The sequence below is a fragment of the Carassius auratus genome, chromosome 7, assembly GCF_003368295.1.
Source record: "Carassius auratus strain Wakin chromosome 7, ASM336829v1, whole genome shotgun sequence".
Lineage (NCBI taxonomy): Eukaryota > Metazoa > Chordata > Actinopteri > Cypriniformes > Cyprinidae > Carassius > Carassius auratus.
Genome location: NC_039249.1, coordinates 17,860,097 through 17,883,437, shown reverse-complemented (window position 1 = coordinate 17,883,437; position 23,341 = coordinate 17,860,097). Strand labels below are relative to the sequence as shown.

At 36.1% G+C, this 23,341-nt stretch overlaps 1 protein-coding gene across 2 annotated transcripts; it reads left to right on the top strand.

Moving 5' to 3' along the window:
* Window positions 1-2,124: 2,124 nt before the first annotated feature.
* On the top strand, window positions 2,125-22,875 carry LOC113106142 (dnaJ homolog subfamily B member 6-like). 2 transcript variants are annotated; one of them, XM_026267773.1, is made up of 10 exons: window positions 2,125-2,349; window positions 6,526-6,646; window positions 9,497-9,606; window positions 9,981-10,034; window positions 10,134-10,238; window positions 12,364-12,489; window positions 12,570-12,720; window positions 12,944-13,014; window positions 20,576-20,731; window positions 21,212-22,875. In XM_026267773.1, the coding sequence occupies exons 2-10, from the start codon at window positions 6,582-6,584 to the stop codon at window positions 21,310-21,312; spliced, it is 939 nt and encodes a 312-aa protein (XP_026123558.1). In that variant the 5' UTR covers window positions 2,125-2,349; window positions 6,526-6,581; the 3' UTR covers window positions 21,313-22,875. The 2 variants fall into 2 exon arrangements, with proteins under 2 accessions (XP_026123558.1, XP_026123559.1); XM_026267774.1 differs by lacking the exons at window positions 20,576-20,731; window positions 21,212-22,875 and adding an exon at window positions 13,123-13,720 and having other exon boundaries at window positions 2,126-2,349.
* Window positions 22,876-23,341: the final 466 nt, after the last annotated feature.

The window sequence follows — 23,341 nt, the reverse complement described above, 5'->3', positions numbered from 1 at the left end:
GACTATACCAGAAGTCCCTCAGGTGGTCTACTATTTAGATTTTTGAAGTGTGGATCTATGCACACTCTAATGGCTAATATAATAACCAAATTGCCAAATTTACCCAGATTTACAAAGCCTTATCGCCGAATGTCTACAGCCCCATTGACTCCCTCTGCCAATGCACTGATGAAATGAACAGTTGGATGTGCCAGAATTTTCTTCAGTTAAACAAGAAAAAAAAAAAAAAAAACTGAAGTACCTGCATTTGGAAACGAAGATGAAGTTCTCAAGGTGAATGCATACCTCAACTAGGGGTCCAATAACTAAAAATCAAGTCTTGGTGTGATTCTGGAGACGGACCTCAGTTTCAGTAGTCATGTCAAAGCAGTAACTAAATCAGCATACTATCATTTAAAAAACATTGCAAGAATAAGATTTTTTATTTCCAGTCAAGACTTGGAGAAACTTGTTCATGTCTTTATCACCAGCAGGGTGGACTATTGTAATGGTCTCCTGACCGGCCTTCACAAGAAGACCATTAGACAACTGCAGCTCATCCAGAACGCTGCTGCCAGGATTCTGACTAGAACCAGTCCTCAGGTCCTTAACTGGCTTCCAGTTACATTAAGGATTGATTTTAAAGTACATTTACATGTTCTAAATCACTCAATGGCCTAGGACCTAAATACATATGTTCACTGAATATTAACCTAACAGACCACTTAGATCATTAGAATCGAGTCAGAAATACCAAGGGTTCACTCAAAACAAGGAAAGTCCGCTTTCAGTTACATGCCACAGTTGGAATCAGCTTCAAGAACAGATCAGAACTGCTAAAACATTAGCCACATTTAAATGCAGACTCAAAACTCATCTGTTTAGCTTGTGCATTTATTGAATGAGCACTGTGCAATGTCCAAACTCATTGCACTATTTTTATGTATAATCATTTTCTAATCTTAACTATTTTAAATTAATTTTAAACCTTTTAAATCAATTTTATATCATTTTCAACGTTTTTTAATTCCATATTTTGTTGTTTTGATTTTCTTCTTATTTTTCTTTTCTTTTCTTTTCTTTTCTTTTCTATAAAGCACTTTGAATTACCACCGTGTATGAAATGTGCTATATAGATAAACTTGCCTTACCTACCTAATATTACCCACAATGCGCTTTGATAAAGTCTTTGTCAACTACAAACCTTTCTTTTACTGTCTAAAACTACAAACATGGTGGATGTGCGCAACTGACGGATACACATACGTTTAGATAAAGGGATTTGAGTTACTAATCAACCTGGTAAAAAATTTTTTATTTTTTATAGGATATTTCATCTACAACAACAATGTGAACTTTTATGAACTTTTATAAACACCCGTTTGGCCATTAATTTTTCAATCTGCTATGCAAAAAAATATGAGCAGAGTTCACCGTGTAAATACCCACGGCTGGCAGATCAAAGTTCCCTACTACTCCATTTCTCTCGGTGGGAAGTTAAATCAAATTAAATGTGGAGGATGATGAGAAGATGATTGACAGTTTACAGTGACAGGGTGCGTGTAATTATGCGACAGAGCGGTCCGTTTAAGACGCAGTTGTATGACCTTATATCCCAAAGCTTGCCTACTCTTCTATACACTCAAAAGTGTGTACCTTTATTTTTACCAAAAGAGTACATACTTTAAGGGCGTAGAACTAGTAGGCACATCATTGGGACGCAGGTTTGTGACACACACCCAGAGAGAGCAGTCACACACAGATCACACACACTATCTATAATATAGAATATATATACATCTGTGATCACACATCCCGACCTCACCCTTTCCTCCACCTGCACTTTCACGTTCTACTTCATAGGACCTCAAGAGCATGACATTCACTAACCTCAGCTTGTGTCATCTGATTATATGTAGCTTGATAGATATTAGTTTCCAAAAAAAAAAAGTTTATTTTCTTTAATGGATTATGTAATGTAGTATGTTCGTTCTATAGCTTAATGGACAGATCTGCTGAATCATATATAAAATGAACCCGTTTCCCTCAAGAAGTCTTTTGACATTTTCTCATGTTACAAACCCATCAGCTGACACATCGCACTTACTGAGCAACCTCCTTCAGCTGTTTGGGTAACAGGAAGTGACGAAGCTGCACATCTCAATAAGAGTCACACATCTGCTCATCCCTGTCTGTCACACAGGGAGCTTGTTATGATCACCTGAGCCTGTTTTATAAACAGACGGACTTCTGACTTCAGACCTCGGCTACTATTACAAACAACGAAACTCGACCTCACCTTCGGTAAACTCAGCGGAGGTCCGAATAAAGCGGCGGGATAAGGACATTTGTCTCCGTTACATAAGTTTGGTGAGTTTCAAGTTGGTTAAAGGTTTTTCGGTATGAAATGAAAAGGAGAAGAAAAACATTTTACAGCCTGTGTCTCAAAACTTTACAGCTGCCTCCCCTGACAGCATCCTTGGAGGGATCGCCTATCACAGCGAAAATAGGATGGAAAAATGACCGTGTTACATGTCATTGTCAAATAGTTTATTTTATTATCTCTGTAAACTGCCGCATGCGTGTGAAACGATTTGAAACTGGCTTAACTTTCTAGACTTTTCTGCGTTTGATCACACCTTTTAATCTTGAGTCAATCAGATGTCATATGAACCTGATATGCTGCGTGGTGGAAATGGTTTCCACTATTAGTTCTGATGGCGTTTATAGAAATTATCACATTGCCCTTTAGTCAATTCCATGTAGAACAACATAAGGACAGGGAAACATCTAGAAAATGACCTGAAGACTGTTCATGCATGTCAGTGGACACCTGTGTTTGGTGGAAAGTACCTGAGGTCATCTCGGTTTTCACTTTTAGGAGACGTACTAATGTTTCTCTTTCTTAAGCTCATCTGCGATATAACAGATGTGGTACTTGAGCTGACGTTCTTATATTGAAAGAATGACAATGAGCTTGATGCGTTTCTTTAAATTAAATACATTGTTGATTAGCCTATTTGTGATTGAGGTCCACAAAACCATTCATAAGGTTATTATTATTAAACATTTTTAATTAAGAATTATCAGAATCTGAAAATTGAATAAATAAGCTTTTTGTTAGGATCAGACAATATTTGGCCGAGATACAACCATTTAAAAATCTGGAATCTAAGGGTGCAAAAAAGAATGAAGTATTGAGAAAATCAGCTGTAAAGTTGTCCAAATAAAGTCCATGACTTGGCAATGCAAATTACTAACCAAAAAGTAAGTTTGTATATTTTTACGGTAGGAAGTGTAAAAAATATCTTAATGGAACATGATCTTTGCTTTATATCTTTATTAAAAAAATATATAATTTTGACTCATACAGTGTATTTTTCACTATTGCTACAAATGGTCTGTAGTCTTTGAGGGTTTGGTCTGCAATTTCAAGCAAACACATTTTCATATTTAGGTATGCTTAATAAGGTCAGTTTCATTTATTATGAGATCCACGGTTGAAAGCTAAATACATAATTCTTACATTTCAGTAGAGTGTAGTGTTGTCCATTTATGGACATTAGCTAGTTTAGCATGGCTTTACATACAATGAATTACTACCTTTCAAAATTATATTTGAATATGCTATTTTGTAGCATAAGTCAGTTTATCAATGCTGTAAAATGGTGAAAGATGTGATGGCCTTCATTTTAAAGTGAACCAACAAAATGTCCCATTAGTTCTGTCTTGTCGATGTGTCTCAAAGAGATCAATGCTTTCAAAGCTGCCCAGTGTAGGTTTTGCCTTTGAGGTGGTATCAGTGTACACTTCACTGTTTACAGTTGTAACACTATCCACCTTGATTTCAACGTAAGAGGAGGCACAATTTATTTAAAAACTCTTTGTTTAAGGTTTCAAGCCAACCACTTCTAGTTATTTTAGCTGTAATAAAATACTTAATTAAATAGTCTCTCGATGTGACTGACACACAATATAAAATGTTCTATCATCGTTGTTATCGTAAACACATTGGTTTAGTGCGTACAAGCATTGCATAATACTTAAAACAGGTTTTAATGTTCTGGCACTATAGTCATTTAAAGAATTTACAGGAGGTACATATACGCTCATGTCTTTTTGTGTTGGTCTCTCTTTAGGACAAAGATGTTGCTCTTTAAAAAAGTCTTTTGTTGCCAGGCAGCTGCTTTAAGGAAGCGAGTCTTTGTTGTAGAATTTACCACAACGAATGTCACTATACTTGTTCAAAGATAGAAAGAGAAACATAACTTTTTAAAGTTTTCTAATAGCCATAAACCGCAAACACCGAAGCAGTGCCTGAACTGTTAGTCACATTGACAAACACACGATCTGTCAAATAGTCTCTCCTCCCGAGTTCTCAGAAGGAAAAATAAAAAAGCAAATTGGCAGATTGTATTGTAATTATATTGGCAACACCTGGCCGACGAATCCAGCTATTTTATTTGCTGATCTGATCTTGCATCCGAGCATCTCTGTAACACGACTACATCCTGATCCTATCAAACTCACTCACTTTTTTAGGACCGTTCCTGTTGTGTACTTCTTTGTCTTTCACATGTAGAAGTCTAATTTAGCCTTTTAAACCACTGAACCAGTTTCTGCTAACAAAACTGGCTGAGCGGTGGTCAGATTCGGTGTAAGTTATTGCAGTCAAGTGATCTGCTCTGAGCGGACAGCCTTCTCTTAGTGCCACTGTGAGAAGCCAGAAACAAGCTCCGGAGAATTCCGCAGCCATTTCACATCTGTTCACACATTTGTGAGCTTGCCCTGACTGCTGTTTCATGACAAGTAGCTAAGGAATGTTCAACAGAGATTTGGAAGAAGATAGAACAGAGGAAAGATGATGATGATGATGAAGGGAGGACTGTTGTTTAAAAGTGTTAACCAAAGGTTAACCAGATTGACTGGGGCTGTGGGGCAGGAATGTTGGATGTGGGGCAGAAGGTGTGGTTTGAAACAAAAGCACTTAATGGTCTAGTGGTGGTTAAAGAGAGCAGATGAAATGGTGGTGGTGTATTGTGAGTATTAAGATTATGTCCTGTTACCAGTGAAAAGGAAATATGCATCTGCTGCAGAAACCGGGCCATCAGTCACTGACAAAATTCTACATGTCTACCGCCCTTTTGTTCTGTCCATTTAGTAAATCATTTTTCTAATTTGATTGTGCTTTTAGTTACCACCAGAACATTTCTCTTAACACAGGTTTATACATTTAAATCCATTCATAATAATTCCTCAGATTGTACCTAAAAAATCAGCACATAAATAATAAGAATAAAAAAAAAATCTAATTTAAATTGTCTAAGTGGCAGTGTTCAGTGTTTATTTTTGTGTGTGCCATTTGTACAGTATATGTTTCTTAGAGACCAAGTAAACATTGCCTAACATTGTTGTGAAATTGAAGTGTGTTGGGCTGGCCTAAAGGTATATGATATAATCTTCCTTTTGGTTGTTCAGCTCTCAGGTTGGTTCAAATCATGGCAATATAAATCATGTTGTGTTTTTCAGTGCCTTGCTAAGCATTATTTATCCCTTTGAGCAGTGAGCAATGTTATCAACAAATGTTATCTTGCATTCATCTAAAGGGAAAGAAATGCAAACCGAGCACTGAGCAGAAGACTGAGTTGTTTTTGTTGTACATATCAATTAAAATTAAATAAAGTGTGGAATAACATGGCCCCTATTTGCAGTCATTGATCATCTGTTTGAACTCTCATTCTGACGGCACCCATTCACTGCTCCATTGATGAGCAAGTGATGTTATGCAAAATTTTTCAGAATCTGTAATAAACTCCTTCTTGGGTGGCATGGGAGTATAATACATTTTGAGAATTGTTAATTTCCATTTTTTTTTGGGGGGGGGGGGGGGTGATCAACTCAACTATTGGGTGAACTAAATGTATTGATTTTAGGTTGTGTAGTTTATTCCAGCTATTACAATGCAGAGGAAAGCCAGTGCTGTGCCATGATCACCTCTGAGCCTGTCCTGAAGGACACTGCAGATATAAATAACACCAATGAGATCCAGCTGGAAAGCTACTGGAACCGGCTATTTGGTCCCTGATTGTTTGGAAGCAGTTGACATTTCGTTCTTCACAATAAGATGTTTCAATCTGAGATGATTCAAAGAAACAGGCTTTAAAAATGGCTTGTAGGTTTTCTGTATACCTGATCTGAAGATGGTTTGTTTATTTTGTATATTTGTATAATTTTTTTTTGTATCTTATATAGCTTGAAGCAGAGAAGGATGGATTATGTTCATATGAAGATGATACAATATTCCCCAAAAGCAAACTGAACCTTATATGGATAACAAATACAATAATAAATCGGTCAGTTTCTGATAAATGCTTTTATGTATGAAATGTAAAGTGGAACAATACTTTCACATGACGAGTTGGTGTTTGAGGTTGTCCGTCACAGTAGCCACCCACCCACATACGTAACTACCAAAAACACACCCTCTGTTTATTATCCCCTTTTACGTCGTCTTCAGCTAGATCTCTCACATCTTCTTCTTTCCAGAGCCACTGCTGAAAAATTATTCTCATCCGGAGGAGTGGAAACCCAAAACCTGAGCTATGGGGGATTATTACGAGATCCTGGGTGTGACGAGAAATGCATCCCATGACGATATAAAGAAAGCGTAAGTACTCCGTGTCCTGTCATGGGCATCTATTTTTACACACGGGACATAGTAGAGCAGTAATGATAACAGTGACTGTGCAGCACAGGGGTTAGATGATCCTGTCCATGTGAGACTTCTCTGCTCTTTGCTGCTTGTCTCTATTAATGTGTGTTCGTCTCAATCCCTCGCTTCTGATGTTCTCTGTTTAAAAAGAAATAAACCTCTGCCCATCATTTGAAATACAAGGAGAAAGGGATTGGAGTTTATGGGTAGACGGGGAGCATACAGCTTTTAGTGGTGTTTAGACACATTGGGTCCTTATGCCCCATGCCTTATTCATTTACTGCCTCCCTGGAAAGGGTGTTTTCCTTTGTTTGTCAGGTAAGCAAACGTCTATTGAATCCTGATTCTGTAGGTCACTGAATTTGCTGATGGTAAAGGGGGGAATTTCTAAAGCACAGAGCTATGGAGGGTAAACACTAATAAAAGATGTGCAAAGAACAAATCCCCTAGTGTATGGACTGTTTGGTTTAGGCCATTGACCCTGCTGTGTGCTGCTGGGTGTGTATCGCTGACTCAGGCCTAGTGTGTAGAGATGCTGACCTGTTGTTACACCTACTGAAGTCGTATTGTGCAGCATGACCTGTATTGAAAGTAGTTGTTAAGAGGTGCATGACTTTGTAATGGATTGATGTGTTAGCATCATGAATGAGGACCGTGGAGTACTTTACAATGAAAAATGAGTCTCCTTTAACTGTTGATTTACATATTATGGGCCCGATTTACTAAACCGGGCAAATTAGAATTGGTGCAATTCCATAAAAGCGCTGATGGGAGGGAAAAATTCTGTGTGTGATTTACTGACAGCACGCACATTAAAGCATACAGACAAAACAGAAAGAGCAGCGCAATCTCCTACAAATGCATCTTCAGTAAGATAGGTGCATATATATATATATATATATATATATATATAATATATTTTTTTTTTTTCCTCAATGTACACACAGCACCCCATATTGACAGAAAAACACGGAATTGTTGAGATTTTTTGCATATTTCAGTTTTTCTTTTTTAATAAATATCATATGGTCCTAAGTATTCAGACCCTTTGCTCAATATTTAGTAGAAGCACCCTATTGATCTAATACAGCCATCGGTCTTTTTGGAAAAGATGAAGCAAGTTTTGGATTTTGATTTGGGGGTCCTCTGTCATTCCTCCTTGCAGATCCTCTCCAGTTCTGTCAGGTTGGATGGTAAACGTTGGTGGACAGCCATTTTCAGGGGCCCGTTTCACAAAGGAGATTAAGTGAAACTGAGTATGTTCACCCTGAAATGAGGGAAACTCTAGGTTTTCTTTTTCAGAATAGGAGGTTTGTCAAACCTGAGAAAGCAGGGTAAGTCAAGCCATTTCTGAAAGAAAGATAACTTGTACTCCGAGTCAGTTACCATGGTAACTTACTCTATGAACCTAAACTGGTCAGGAGCAGGTTTTCTTCAATAAACCCAGAGTTTCTTTCAGGTCTCCTCTATCTCCTTCATTGATGCACGCTGGAAAAATGCTCTTCTTACTAAGAGTTTTTTCTTCAATTTTTTTTCCCCCCTAAGTACAAATATAAAACAAATAATAAAATCAAGATAGATTTTTCTATATAAGAAAATGATATATGATACTTAGTCTTGTTTCCTGGGGCATTTTAAGTGCATTTTACTTAAGTAAAATTATATGCCAGTGTGGTAATAAAAATAATCTTAATGCAAATGGAAAACAAGATTATTCTGAGTGTCTATTACTAAGTGCAAATCTACTGTAGCTCCGCCCTCCATCGACACACAAGGTTAAATACGACACATGTGAATAACAGTTTCAGTGATGTAGGCAGTAATGTTTCGGGCACGGAAAACTAGCTTGTAACGCGATTGATTGGGTTAGAGTCCGGCTTTTGTCGAGCTCCTTCTCACCCATCACATGTCACATTAGAATTTATTTTCAATAAAAATGAACAAAATGTTCTAAAAGTGAAGTAAAGTGCCCAACGAGTGTTTAATAATGATACAACTATTTATAATTGTAATAAATATAATCATTTACAATCTGTTATTATTGAATCCTGTTTATGTAAAACAATACTGAGGTGCAAATGTATCTGCCAGTATAAAGTATAACTAGTATCTAATTATTTACAAGAAGTAATTTATTTACTTCTATTATTTACACTTAGCCTGTTGCAAAGAACTTCTACTTTAACATTGTAAATAGAATATATCACAATTTTCACTGTAAATTTTTTTTCTGTAAATGGCATCTAGAGCTACTTGCACTTAGCCTACTGTAAATAGGATCTATCACTAAGAAATTATGTTAATTCCACTTAGTGTAAATAGCCACTGCCGTATTTTTCTTACTCTATTGGCAGATCATTGGTAAAATAAGAAAATTGCACTTAAAATATCATTATTAATATTATTATTTTATATACAGTACAGACCAAAAGTTTGGACACACCTTCTCATTCAAAGAGTTTTCTTTATTTTCATGACTATGAAAATTGTAGAGTCACACTGAAGGCATCAAAACTATGAATTAACACATGTGGAATTATATACATAACAAAAAAGTGTGAAACAACTGAAAATATGTCATATTGTAGGTTCTTCAAAGTAGCCACCTTTTGCTTTGATTACTGCTTTGCACACTCTTGGGATTCTCTTGATGAGCTTCAAGAGGTAGTCACCTGAAATGCTCTTCCAACAGTCTTGAAGGAGTTCCCCGAGAGATGCTTAGCACTTGTTGGCCCTTTTGCCTTCTGTCTGCGGTCCACACTTAAGAAATCTTGTTTTAATGAGGGTTGGGTATGTGTTTTACAGGTACAGAAAAAAAGCACTGAAGTGGCACCCAGACAAGAACCCGAACAACCATGAACAGGCAGACAAAATGTTTAAAGAGATCTCGGAGGCATATGAAGTCCTCTCAGATGGTACTACCATTTGTATTTTATGTTTTATTTTTTTAAATATGTTGCCATGTTAATTTGATATATATGTCCCATGCCTTGAGATATTTATTTCATGCAGGTAAAAACAGCATAAAACATAAAAAGCTGTTCCAAGATCGATCTATGATCACTCAGTAGTTGAAAGCCTTGATTCATGAATGTTTTAAACATATTGAGGTATAGTGCTTGATTTTTACATAAATGTCATCTTTACAAACCAAATTTTCTGTTTAAAAATGACCAGTTACATTTGCTCCAAATAATACGTTAACATGTGGTGGGAGGAGTGTGTAATTAATATAAAACATTAATGTGTTGATTTGAGTGAAACTAAAAGCAGCATTTTTTTCATACAGAAAATAAACGGCGACAGTATGATAAATATGGTAAAGAAGGCCTATCTTCTAGAGGTAAGTAAAGTTATTCCTGATTTATGTTACCTGTTTTTTTTTTTATTTTATTTTTATTTTTTATGTGGTTTTCCTCTAATTATTACTTGTTGGAAAAAGGAGGCCATTATGATGAGGATTTCATGGGCGGATTCACATTCCGAAATCCAGATGATGTCTTCAGGGAATTCTTTGGAGGCCGAGATCCATTTGCAGATTTCTTTGGTAGGTACATAAGTTAAACTGATTAAATAACAAAAAAATACATAAGGAATAGAAAAAGAAGATGTATTATGTTTTTAATAGCAAAACCACGTTTTACCTGCATCATTTCGAAATAGAGGTTTTTGTCAGTGAAAACAGGAGAGCTAAAAATGAGAACAAAATTCCCAAAGAGAGGAAATGAAGGTCATTTAATCTCTCACAGTGTCTCGGTGACCGTAATGATGTGGTTTGAGTTATAATTAGGTTTTGCATGAAATGATTGGAGCTTGGGTTCATTAGATGATTAGACTTCTGTTAATCTACCATAATTATATTGTTCACTAAAAATGTGTTCTTAACTTGGGTGTGTATTATGGGAATTTTTTCTGCACATTACTGAAAGGACTGTTTTACCTTCTATATGTATACATTCAATCATTTTACATCTGTTTAGAATTATTACGACTATACGACAGATAATCACAGGATGTCAAGGACAAAGAAGCTCCATGAAAGTAGTCCATATGACTTGTGTGCTACATTACAAGTCTTCTGAGGATCATCCATGAATAATGGCTTAATATAAATATCCTTTTAGAGCTTGAAAGACTGCAGTCGCTATAAATTGGCAGAATTGTGGAGGGGAGAAAAGTATCTGAAGATTTAAAAAAAATAATAATAATCTTTCCAAAGATAAAATAACAAAAGGTTTAGAGTGGAACAAGGCAGAGTACTTGATGGCTGAATTTCCATTTTTGGATAAACTAATTTGATGTTGTTGAATAATCTCGTAAAAGCATGAAAACTGATTTAGGAATTCAGTAACTGGTGAAAATAGTTTTGTAGAGCTGATCATACATAACACATATTAGTCATCTGTGAAACACATGCCCACTGACTTTAACTGCTGGGAGCAAATGGCTGAACAGCATGTGTGTAAAACATACAGGCACTCTAAATATGGCGAGGGCGCTCAGACTAGCAAGGGAGACGAGAAGAGACTGTGCATCATCCACTAGGAATGTTCTCAGAAATGGCTTCTGAATAAAAGAGCAGCAAGAGAAAGTGAAGGCTAATAGCTTGAGGCTGCTACAGAGAGTATGTGTGCACATATGAGTGTTGTTTTTTCTGTGAGCAACAAGTCAATGTTCTTAGAATTGTTTCAAATTGGAATGTTTCAGGAAGACCATCCATGATGACAGAAGGTCATTGATGCTTATTTGTGTTTATGTAGCCATGACAAGGTTGGGGGTGGGTTAGAATAACTGTGTGTGTGTGTGTGAGAGAGAGAGAAGATATCATGTGCGGTTTTGCCTGCCAAATGAAACTGCTTGAAGGAGATTCAAAAGTTCAATGAAGGTGCCTGAAAATGGAGAAGCATTGATCTAGACATGTTTCAGCGGGCATAATGCTACATTGCAACACTGGTTCTGAAATTATATGGATGAATAAAAATAGACCTGTGAAGCTCCCATCAACCTAGTTTTTCCATGAATTGAAAAGGAAAACCCAAAATGTGCTAATTTATTAAAAGCCTCAAACGGATGATCTCTGCATGAAAGGATCAGTGAGACCTGAGCAATGCCTGTGGCTCCAGGAAGATTCTCTCTCTTATAACATGTATTGGTTGACAGCCAGCTCACAAGTTTAAACTTACTCTGAGTGGCAAAAGGCTAGAGTTGGTCAATAGATGATGTTTTTTGACTAAAACAAGCAGATAGATCAAACTGGTGACCTTTTATTTAAGCCAAGCCATTGGTTTCTGACCTTTTTGACTCTAAATGCCCCCTATTGTCTAACACAATATTCTAAGGTCTCCCATATTGACTAGGATATTTCATCTGGTATTTCTGCTGTAAATAGACAATGCTGCTTGTTTAAAAAAAAAAAAAAAAAAAAAAAATGGAATAGTTTCGATATTTATTCATGATTTCATTATTATTTACTTTTTAATTACGATTTCCTTTTTTTAATTTTTTTTATAAACCAATTTGTGTCATTGAATTTTTTATATCATGAATTAATTTTCTTGACACTTTTTATGTCTCGCTTATGGAAGATTTAAAAAAAAATCTAAATCTATTCTCAACTTTATTCCAACATATTTTACATGCACAGCCATGATATTGTTTTTCTTTTGATTTAGCTGATGACCCCTTTGAAGATTTCTTTGGTGGGCGGCGTCACAGGGGTGTTAGCAGGAGCAGGACGACAGGTCCATTCTTTCCTGGGTTTTCTCCATTTGCTTCCCCCTTTTCTGGTTTTGATGCAGGTTTGTTAGTGTGTGTGTGTGTGTGTGTGTGTGTAGCTAGTGAAAAATCATATTGGTTTATTTAAACATCATTTCTGTAGGTTTCACCCCGTTTGGCCCAATGGGTGGGGGTGGCTTCACCTCATTTTCCTCCTCCTCATTTGGGGGTGGTGGGGGTGGAGGAATGGGAAACTTCCGCTCCGTCTCTACATCCACCAAATTCATCAATGGAAAGAGGATCACCACCAAACGGTACCGAAAAACATTCTGTAATGGCCTCTAACTGTTTGAATGATGATTCACAACCTCAAGCCTTTTACACAAAACCGCTCTTGTATATTGTTCACTCACTACATATCTATGCAAAATACTCATAAACTGGTGCTTATTTGACTAAGCCTTAACTGCTATCTATGGTAATAATTGAACGGTTAATGTTGGCTCACTCTACAGCTAACCTATTTTGTCATCACAGTATTGTAGAGAACGGTCAAGAGAGAGTGGAGGTAGAGGAGGACGGTCAGCTCAAATCTCTAACAGTCAATGGTAAGGACCAGCTTCTCCGACTGGACAAGTGATCTCTGAACTCTGCAGATGAACATACAAAACATTTTAACCCAAACATTCCTAATCATAACCAACCCTCTCAACCAGGCTGATGGCTACTAAAACACCTGCTCTCCACCAGTCAGCAAGTCAAGAGTAGGTCACGTGACGCATGCATGTGATGTGAGCTTTTAGGTGGCCCTGTTACCCTCTGTGCAGTGAACTGCTGACCTAAACAGGGTGAACTCTCATTCCAATGTAAGCGGGGGGGGTTTGGGAGACTGGGACCATTTATTCCTCAAAAACAGGAGACCTTCGTTCGAACAAAGGCAATTCATTCCTTTCCGTCAGCTGATGACTGTTCTTTCATCCATAAGTGCTTGTTGCCTGTTTGAAGCTGGAGCTTAACCGCTTGTATCTGCTTTCTGCTGTGGAACTGTTCAAATGTTGAAGTCTTAACCTCTCCACTATGGAATATTTAATATGATCTAACCAATGTTAGGAGCCTCCATTTGTTTATAATATCAAGCTGTTTATAAAATACATCTTCATTTGGCTTTACACCAAACTATTGCATAACCTGAGACCTTTCTATTAATAATAATATATATTGTGTGACTTAACATTCTGGACATTTTGTTCTTTGTGAGACAAAAAGCAAAGATGGACAAAGTTTCAGGTTCAATAAATCTCACTTTCACCTGTTTGGAATGTTGCACTCAGTTTCTTTGCTGTTTTTTTTTTTATTTTATTTTTATTTGCTTGGCTGATGTCTCATCACAGCACTTACAAAATTAAAACGAGTAAAACCATTGCCTTCTAATCTGCTTTTACATCACCTTCTGTTTTCACTAGCTTCTAAAATATTCCCACATGCATGTGCACATACTTGATTTATCTGGTTTGTTCTACAATGTTGATTTCAGGACACAAAAACAAGTTTTCACATTTTGATTAACTGCAAATATATGCAATGATCACTTGCTCCTGCAGTCTTTGACAGCCATGATGTGAAAAGCTCAAAGCATCCGCAGATGTTCATGTATCCAGATCTTGTCCTTCTCATATTGATGTAAATAGCCTCAATAATCCTCAAGATTGTGAACACATATGCTAGCGTTAACCAATAATGAATTATGATTATCTATTTTATAACCAAATCAAGAAATGCCAGGATGACAATTGGATCCTCTGTAGAAGTAAAGATTTAGCACTACAGAATCTTTTCATGATGACCTGACACACACAGTGCAGATCATTACAAGATGGGAACTGAGACGCAGCAAAGGAGTATTAATTGATTGCATCTATACATATTTAAACCATTTATTCAACACTTTATTTTTTAAAATATAAATCAGTAATAAAAGATGTAATAAATACTGAGCTCACTATTTTAAATAAACAAAGCTAATGATTTTTGTGATGTATTTGCAGGGCCAAAATGTCCTCACTATAACAATGAAATATTTTGGGGTTGTGTGTCTCCTGTATGCACATGAGCAAATATTGATTTATGCAAAGCCCGCCTCACTTTCCTTTGTATTTTGATGTAATCTGTCTCCAAAATTATATTCAGAAACTGAAAATAAAACATTTTCTTCCTAAAAAAATATTAAGAGATAATATATATTATTAAGGTATTAGGGTTGCCAAATCCAGTTCAACTTTAACCCTGTTTAAACACACTTAAACCAGAAAATGAAAGATATTCAGGAGCACTTGTTAATCAAGACAGGCGTGTTAGATCAGGGTTGGAGCTGTACTCTGAAGAAACAGGATTGGGCAAGCCTGGTGTAGAGCTGCTCTATTTTCTGATTTGTTGTCCAATGGCGCCCCCTGTAGTCTAAATGTTACACGAACATTTCCAGTCACTCTTGCCTTGTCCTTTACCTTTAATAATAGCAAAACAGATTTGACATTTGCTAATGATGAATGCCATTTGAAGGGCTGTTAACCTTTTCTGTAGCGGTGTAATTTCGACTCCATATTGTCCTCTGAAACGCAAAGGCAGTGTCTAATCTATAATGATATTGCAGCGCTAGAGGGCGACATTTCTTCAGTGATAACGAAATGTTTTTGATGTCATAAAATATGCTTACAATTTTATAAAGATGAATTTAACAAAAACATTTTACTCACAAGGTGTAACACGAATGACTGACCTTTTACAAGGACTTTACAAAATAATAATAAAACGGAGCATAACACCTTTTAGCTGTGAACATGTTTACAGTAGGTTAGTTTGTACTTTATGGCTTAAAAATATCACAAACACACTAAATGTAATGTGTATTTTTTTTTGTATGTGAAATTTTCTAAGCCATCCCAGTAAGAAAACAAATTATATACTGTAGCTGACAAATGAAAGCAGGCCTCAAAAATAGACTTATAGACATTCAAGTCAATGAAGACAAAAATAGACATTCATTTCCTTCCTCATTTTTCCTTGTCTCTTTCTTTGATGAATGATCCAAATTTGATCAAAATCATCCACAACTGTGATGAAACCGGAAGCTGAAAACAGTCAAAGCCTGATGAAGAGTGTTTTCCCTCGTGTTTTACTGCTGTCCTTCCAAGGCTTATGAAAGATGGTAAAGATAGGAGTGATGCATGATAAAAACATGAGGCCAGCTCTGGGTTTGAGTTAGTGTCTGTTGAGATGCTATCAGAACGTCAGAATGGTGGGAAGTGTTTGCTGTAGACTTTGGTCTCATTTAAAGATGGGGCTGCTCACTTTCCTGACTTTGTGAATGATTTTTTGGTGTTTTTATCTGTTGGAAGAGTCTCAGCCTTTTCCTTTAGAGATCCTCAGAGACTAAATTTCTCAGTGATGGCCATACTTTTTGTTTTTCATCTCATCTTGTTGCATTTGTTTTCTCCAGGCACTGAAAACATGCTCTATTCACTGTCAACCATTATTAATTCTGTGAGTAACAGTGGCCATTAACATCAGGATACCAAGATAAAGCTAGTAGCAGCCTATTCAGCTGGCTATGTTTCTTCAACACAAGTGCACCTTTGAGAAAACTAACAGACAATTACTGTCACCTTAAACCTCAGACACATGAAAGTTTATGCTATTTGCAGCTCAAACAAAGCACATCTTTGAAACACCGTGTAATTAAAGAAAAACTGAGATTTGAACAGAGAAAATAATTAATAATATGTATATATATATATATATATATATATATATATTTTTTTTTTTTTTTTTTTACAGTTTTCAATTGTTTCCAAGCAAAATATTTATTTCGCCGCTGAAAGTAATTAAATGATAATGGATTAACAGTTCCTGTCATTTCATCCGGGTAACCTCCATATAATAGATAGGCCTAGTGCTCTGAAAGCAAGGACGCATTCAAACAATAAAAACACCACCTTGAATCATTCCCGCTCCTTCATGAATACACCAGGCTCGCGCAAGACTCTCTATTTCATTTCTTTATTTCCCCTTCATATTTAAAAAGTTAGATATGATCTCTCCGCTGCCTTTCATGGACGAATAAACGTTGCTTGTTATTCAAAGCTCGACAACGAAAAGAAACCTAAACGCTAAAGGTTTTCACTCCGCTGAGAGCTAGTGAGCGGGACACTTCTTTTCCACGTGTAGTCCCTGACTGGGATTTAGACACCGCGCCATGATTTGCTCGGATGCATGTCAGAACAGCATCTGAATGCATGCTTTATATTGACGTGCGCCTCCGAGTTCACGGGGTCACCGTGGCGACCTCGCGATAATAACACGTCCAGTCCATAGACTGTATAAAAACAATCATACGCGTGGAAATTGAGACTTGCGCGGGCTGCTTTTGTCTCTGTTTTGACCAGGCTCGTTACGGTTTGGGCCTCTTCTGTGACACGTTCTTCTCTCTTCTGTATCTTTTCCTTCATCTTTCATTTTGTATCATTGTCTTTTGCCATTTCCCCCTCTACTGATCCTTAATCTGTTTCTTTCTTTTTCTTTTTCCCTGCCAGGGATGAAAAAGCTCAGGATAGAGATAGAAGAGCACATTTAGATTTAGGCTATACTCTGTCCTCTGCTCACATGCTAGTTTGAAGTTCCTGTCCCAAGTTATATATAGGGATATGTCACGTCTTTTGACAATAAGAAAGTAAATATCCATCTTGATCTATGTATATACAACACATAAACTTTTCTGTGTAAAACATGCATCAGACATTTACAGATATAAAGGCACTGAAACTAAACAATAAATAAACTGAAACTGCAACAGCTAACAAGGTAGGCTATCTACATTTAGAAGAATTAATATATAGTAACAAACTATCTTATTGAAATGGTCCTCTTTTCCACCACATGGAATGGTAAAAATCCAAGATTATTAAAATAATATCAGATGCTCCCAGTTGTAATTACGATTTTGAGTGCACTGGTCATGGCCGTTGAATGATTGAATCTGATTGGCTGACGAACGTTCTGAGGTGTGCAATTATTTTCAGGGAAATGCACGGCGAACGTAGTTCCAGGCAGCTCTCTTGACCGCATTACAGTTCCATATCACTTCGCACGGCCACGCAGTTTGCACCAAAATGAGTTGTCAGCGTTGCCCTAACGATCTTATCAATTAGCCTATATAGTGTAGCAACAAAAGGTAATAACAGCGCTGTTTAGAGATGCTGCAGCAGAAGACTGTTGAGGGATGCACAGAGGTAGCCTAACTTATACAAGCTCTCTCTTTCTTTCTCTGTGTGCCCCTGTCGCTCTTGCTCTCTTTCTAATAACTTCATTAATAACGGCATTAGAATGCCATCAAAGACTCAAGCCTCCATTACCAGCTTTACAAAAAACGGCCCGTCATCAATTATTCCTTACTCATGTTGTTCCAAATTTGTATGGCATTCTTCCTTCTGCTGAAAACTAAATATAATAAAATAGGCGTAATAATGATAATAAGAATAACAAAATCAACAACCATTATTATGATTTATTAAATATGTGTTATATATATATTTTTTAAACTGTCTTTTAAAGAAATCACATGGTTTTGGAATGACATGGTTGAGGGTGAGTAAATGATGCCACCATATTCTTTCCTTTAATATATGTGACCCTGGACCACATAACCATTTATAAGGGCCAATTGGGCTATTTTGAAATTGAAATGATCAAAATATCTTCATGGAACATGATCTTAATGATATTACTGCAAATATACGTTACCTGTGCTACGGTAATTAAGACAGGTTTTGTGCTCCAGGGTCATCTATATCACTTATAATATTGTTGAGTATGTTATCATTTAAAGTAATTAACTTGTTGATGTTAAAAGAGGATCCATAGTACAAACAGTGACATTTCCCAGTGTCACCTTAGGCAGCTGTTGTTGTGGTTTGGGACACAATGATTCTTTTCTGTAAATTCAAGTAAGACGGTCCGCCAGACAACAAGAGATGTGGTAAAAGGCTTGTGGCTTGTCTTCTAAATGTATTCTATTTTTCATCTTTTCATTGGGGGGTTGTTGGTAGGTGGAGGAGGGTGTTGCAGCAGACGCAGGCCTTTTCCGGAGATGAAAAAAGGTCCGGTAGTTTGAGAAGCAGCATCTGTCCCTTTTCTTCTCCTCTCTCCCCTTTAATTACACAACACAATAGCCATGAGATGTGCCCATAATCTGCACGCATAATCAGCCTCTCTTTTCTCTTTCCCGAGCCCCTATTCCGTACGCTAATTCAATATAAATGTAAATTAACACGCGGAAAGAATAAAGAAATCTCAATCTATTTACATGACTAATCACAATAAACGCGTTCCACATGAAATATGAATGAATGCATCACGATTATGGGGAAAAGGGGTGGTGGGTGGTTGTGAGGCAAGGAGTGCTTTAGCAGCTATTAATTTTTATTTTATTTTACAGTCTTCTCATACACTTCTGTGTATTTGTTGGGTGATGCACAAGTGTCTGTAAATGGCAGGTTATGTGTGATATAAATGAATGTGTTAGACCGAGAGGTGACAATATGGTAGCATTACCAGTTCTACTTGATCCTGAATTAAAATGTCATCTTGCTAAATTGCTAAGAAATGAAAATTTGTGGCTGAATTGATATCTGAGCTGCAACAAGAATAATTAATCACTGGATTTGCAGAAGTGTTTCAGCTTCATGGATTCAAATTCATAGTTAGAGGCAGTTGATAGTAATATAGTATATATATATATATATACTTCTGTGAAACCAAATAAGAACAAACTAAAAATAAAGATTTTGTGAAAAATAATGAAGATATAAAGAAACAAAATAAGTCAATACAAAACAACCTTAATAATGTTTTGTATCATATAACTTTTGTATCAACTTGTTTTTTAATATAATTTAGGGAATTAAGCTGTGAAATGGCAAAGGAATAAGGTCAGCAGAAACAGGTGAAATTTTTTTTTTTTTTTTAAATCTTACAACATTTGTCTAGAAGCAGAAGCTGTTCAAGCAGAGTACATACATGCAATCAGCTCAGTATCTTGACTAGAGGTATTAAACAAGCTTTCAGGAGGAATGTAAAAGCACTATAACTGTAGAACTATTAGAATGAATGTGACTTTCCAAAACAAGCAATATTCCTGACTAGTATGCTTTTTGGATATTACAGGAATTCAATAATAGCCAACCTGATCATGTTTGTTTTATGTGTGTAGGTGAGCACTGACAGATATTTCACATGAATAAAAACAATAAACCCAATTTATTTATTATAAACTGCTAATGTTCCAAATCATTTGTCTGTTTTATGCGGTACAATAAGTTGCAGTGATTAAATTAACATAATTCATGAAGGTTGACTAAATGATTGATTGTGCATTGAATATTATCATCACAGATTATTAAGATGGAGTACACTTTGCATAGTTTTGTCTTGTTGTTACACTGATGTCATACAAAAATGATGTTTTTCTATTTGTGTTTAAGCCCTCTGTCTACTTTTTTCTCATAAGCAATGCAGAAAAATATGAGAAGGAATTGATGCCCTGAAGCGAACTGGATGATGTTAGATTTGAAAGAAATAAATAAGTGCCCAAAGATCACAGCAGAGCCTGTGCCTACATAAACACTGTGTTCCAGCAAACGCAACATCAAGTTTCCTTCTGTTTGGGTTTGCTTGTACTACTAACCAGCCACAGAAATGCACTTCAAACCTCAACAGTCACAGCTTTTCTTTCATAGTGGATAGGACAGGGCTATCAGACTCCTAAATAACCTTATACAATTCATACAGATAGTCGAGTACTTAGGATACAGTAAAAGCGTATAGTGAATACACAATTATTGTTTTGTCAATACACAGATATGGCACACTGATATGCATTATATAAGTGATATTAAGACAGAGTCAGAGAAACTTTAATTGTAAATGACGTTTATGAGTATTATGACTATGAATGTTGGCCAAAATGTGGCTAGTCTATATTCTAAAAACTGAATTATATCATGCTGTGCATTCAAAGTGCATGCACAAATCAGCAAAAGTGAAAAATAATAATAAAAAAATAAAAACATAAAAAGGTAATCAACATTTCATCTGAGCTGTGTATGGTCTTACTCACAGGTATTTCTGCTGACAATGCATTGGAGGACAGCCGCAGACAGAATGCCCTCACTGGTTCTGCCCCGCACAACCGTTACCTTCGAAATGTGGCCCAGAACCCTTCAGAGGAGGAGGAGGAGGAAGACAGAGGCCTGCAGAATCTGGGACTTGCCAGAGGTTTGTGTCTCAGCTGGATGCTGTGCCTGTAGGATAGAGGCCAGGATCACAGGAGCAGAGCTGTTTCATGCAGTGTTGATTTGTAAAGATATTCAGTTTTCTGTTTTTCCAGGTTTCATGAGTGAGTCAGATAATAAAGATTTGCCAGCGTGGTGGAGGTGCTGTCTGCTTGCTCATGAAATTTATTTCAGCAGGCAACTTTCATAGCTAATACAACTGGCTCTTGACTGGTTCAAGCACTCAACAGTATCTGGAAATGAATTTCTATTAAAGGTTCCAACAAAGACATTCCAGTGGAGTTAATGGTTTAAAGTGATTGAATTCTTCTCTTCTGTGAGCCACAGATAATGTCTATAACAATTAGAATGATGTTTTTAAATATTAGTCAAGTTGTTTTGGTTCTTTTTTGTTGTTTTGTTGTATTAATGAACATCAAAGCTCATTAAAGTTCCTCAAAGTAAATCACTTTCATTTTTGTAGGGATTTTTGACACCAGGAGAAAGAAACTATTGCTGAAGGAATCAGACACCAAAAAGAAGCGGATGCCAAGAATGACTCCTCGGATTGGAGTGTGGTTCTAACAGTATTTTGCAGTATATATATATATATATATATATATATATATATATATATATATATATATATATATATATATATATATATATATATATATATTACTGTTCATTTTCTAAAAACGGAGGAGTTATATAAAGAAATGCATATTAGGTAGTCACACATGCTCAGAATTATTCTTTTTAAATAGAGTACATAGAAAGTTTATTTTTCAATGTTCTGCTTTGACATGTTGCATTCATCTAGGGTTGTCATAGTCATATGTCCCACTAAAAAGTTGCAGTCGCATCAGCTCATTGTAACTATTGTTTCTCCATTCAATTGTTATTTTTTACTGTTTTTACTGGATATAGGATAAAGTTAAAAACAATCTGTATTAACCAACCCTATCTAGTGATCCATCACCATGCATGTAATGCAACTGCTCTTTCATTATCTAGGTTTAATGTGTAAAAAGCAATCACACTCTCTTTTGTACTTACTTTATTCATGGTTTTAAGGATATTGTAGGACATTCCCCTGCATTGCTGTGTTACTGAAACCCCCCTAAACATATCACTCATAGGATAATTAAACCCAGCTGAAATACATTTATTCATGTTTTAAAACACTAAACAGAGGTCTTCATTAATTTGTAAAATTATGTTTAGATGACTCACATGTCTGTTTTCAGCACTTTGATACAGTTTTAATGAAGATAATAATTAATTCTAAACATAAAAGTGAGGCATTTTTAAGTTTGTGTGTTTGCCCCACATTTGGTGCTTTATATATTTTGTATTAAACGATGGAGCACAAACTCAGGATTGACATGATATGTAAAAGATGCTTAAAAGCATAACTGTAGAGGTGAGAAGGAGACAGGTTGATGTGGGGAAATAGAACTGGTCGGACTAGTGCTCCAAGAATGGAAAGAGAGAAAGACAAGGGAGAAAAAGAAGGGGAAAAGGTTTTTAAATTATTCATTCACCAATGTGAAAGAACACGTTTTCACCAGTCTGCCTTTTGATCCAGTCTTAAGCACTGTATCAATATTTCAGAGAAAACTGCTGATATGCTATGTCCTTTCAGAACTGACAGCATGGCTTTAATTTACCCCGACTACTGCATGTGTGCGTTTCGTTTTGTTTTTGATAAGAAACAGAGACCCAAATCTATGGAAAATCATAGTTCCTATATTAAAAAGGGAAATAGAAATTAATAGATACAAAGACACATCTTTTTTAGTTTGTTAGTTATAGTCAGTTTTTGCTGATGCTTTATCAATATGTATTAATTCTTAATAAAAATGTATGCTGTTAATTGGTAGTGGTGTGAACTGAGGCAGTTTTAATAAAGCACTGTTCTTTTCAAAGCCATGAATGTCTGTTTATGCTGCACAGCAATAACTGATAAACTGTGTTATTGGGGAAAAACACAATAAATTTGAACTATACTAGAAAATGGCTTGTTTACTTAAAGCTGTGAAGGTTTTTCTTTGTAATACTGACAAAAAGGCTTATTTCTGAAGCGTGTATGTCTAGTTATTTCTGCCTTTTTTAAACATACTCCAATAAAGCCTGAAAATTGCATATTTTGTATTTTCTGTGAATATAATATCACTAATTTGTAAAAAACAACAACAACAAAAAACAACAACAACAACAACAAACAAACATTTTTTTTGTGTGTGTGTATTTCATATAATTGCCAATGCAGCTTGTGGAGTACAGAATTATTCATGGCAAGGTATGTGCACATGACCTGTAGAGTAATTTGGTTGACTGAAGTCTCACAGGGCTTAATTAGATAGCACAGCAGAAGTCATATCGGTTCGCTCACCTTCTCTCCATTGCTTTCAATTTGCAAGCTGTCTCAACTCAGATTAATATAGATCCTGATGGGAAGGAACACTTCAGATTCAGGTATTTGTTGCTGACTGAGAAAGGAAAATGTCAGTGGTGTCATTAAAATCAAATGTAGTGTTTATAAATGTGGCATGTGGATCTTTGAAGAAGGTGGTGTCATATTTTGCAGTAATACTCCAAATACTTACTA